The sequence below is a fragment of the Antrostomus carolinensis genome, unplaced genomic scaffold (assembly GCF_000700745.2).
Source record: "Antrostomus carolinensis isolate BGI_N321 unplaced genomic scaffold, ASM70074v2 scaffold32696, whole genome shotgun sequence".
NCBI classification, from domain to species: domain Eukaryota; kingdom Metazoa; phylum Chordata; class Aves; order Caprimulgiformes; family Caprimulgidae; genus Antrostomus; species Antrostomus carolinensis.
Window position 1 is genome coordinate 3,500 of NW_010321697.1, and position 674 is coordinate 4,173.

General features: G+C 61.6%; 1 protein-coding gene across 1 annotated transcript in view; it reads left to right on the forward strand.

The window, feature by feature from the left end:
• The window catches only part of LOC104526551 (mitogen-activated protein kinase kinase kinase 6), a gene marked incomplete at both ends in the record, with an annotated part of 6,833 nt that overhangs the window by 3,493 nt on the left and 2,666 nt on the right, over nt 1–674 (forward strand). Inside the window, 3 exon segments of the mRNA XM_029085459.1 lie at nt 42–154; nt 296–455; nt 572–673. Coding sequence (XP_028941292.1) covers nt 42–154; nt 296–455; nt 572–673 — 375 coding nt within the window.

The following is a 674-nucleotide window of genomic DNA, read 5'->3' on the forward strand; positions in this document are numbered from 1 at the left end:
GGTGACAATAGCTGTACCCTCCCCCTGGCGTCTCTGCCCAGGTACAGCAAAGCCTTCGAGGTAGAGCCGAGCCTCCACGCCGGCATCAACGCCGCCGTCCTCCTGGTAGCTGCCGGCCACCACTTCGAAACCTCCGTGGAACTGCGGCAAATCGGTGGGTGCCCACCCACACCTTGGGGACAAGGACCCACCGGGGATGGGGACCAGATACTGGGGTCTGATGGCATCAGGACACTCCTGGAGCAGCCGTTGGGTTGCTGATGGAGGGGTGATGGGCTCCTGCTCCCATGTCCAGGGGTGAAGCTCAGCTGCCTGCAGGGTCGCAAGGGCAGCCCGGGGGAGTTGCGCTACTACTGGGACGTGGGATTTTGTCTCGGAGCTGGTATCTTGGCCAACGACCTCAACAAAGTCATCCAAGCTTCTGAGAAGCTCTACAAGCTCAACGCACCAGGCTGGTATGGCGCGGCATGGCACGTGCCCACCTGGGCAAGGCCAGGTCTCCAATGTCTATGCCCCAGGAGGGCGTTTAGGGGTGCTGGGGACATCTCTCTCACCCCCCACATCCCTTCAGGTACCTGGACTCGGTCATGGAGACCTTCCTGCTCTACAAACACTTCCAGAGGAGCCCTCAGGTCCTCTCCACCCGACAGAAGCTGGCTGATTTCTGGCTGGGC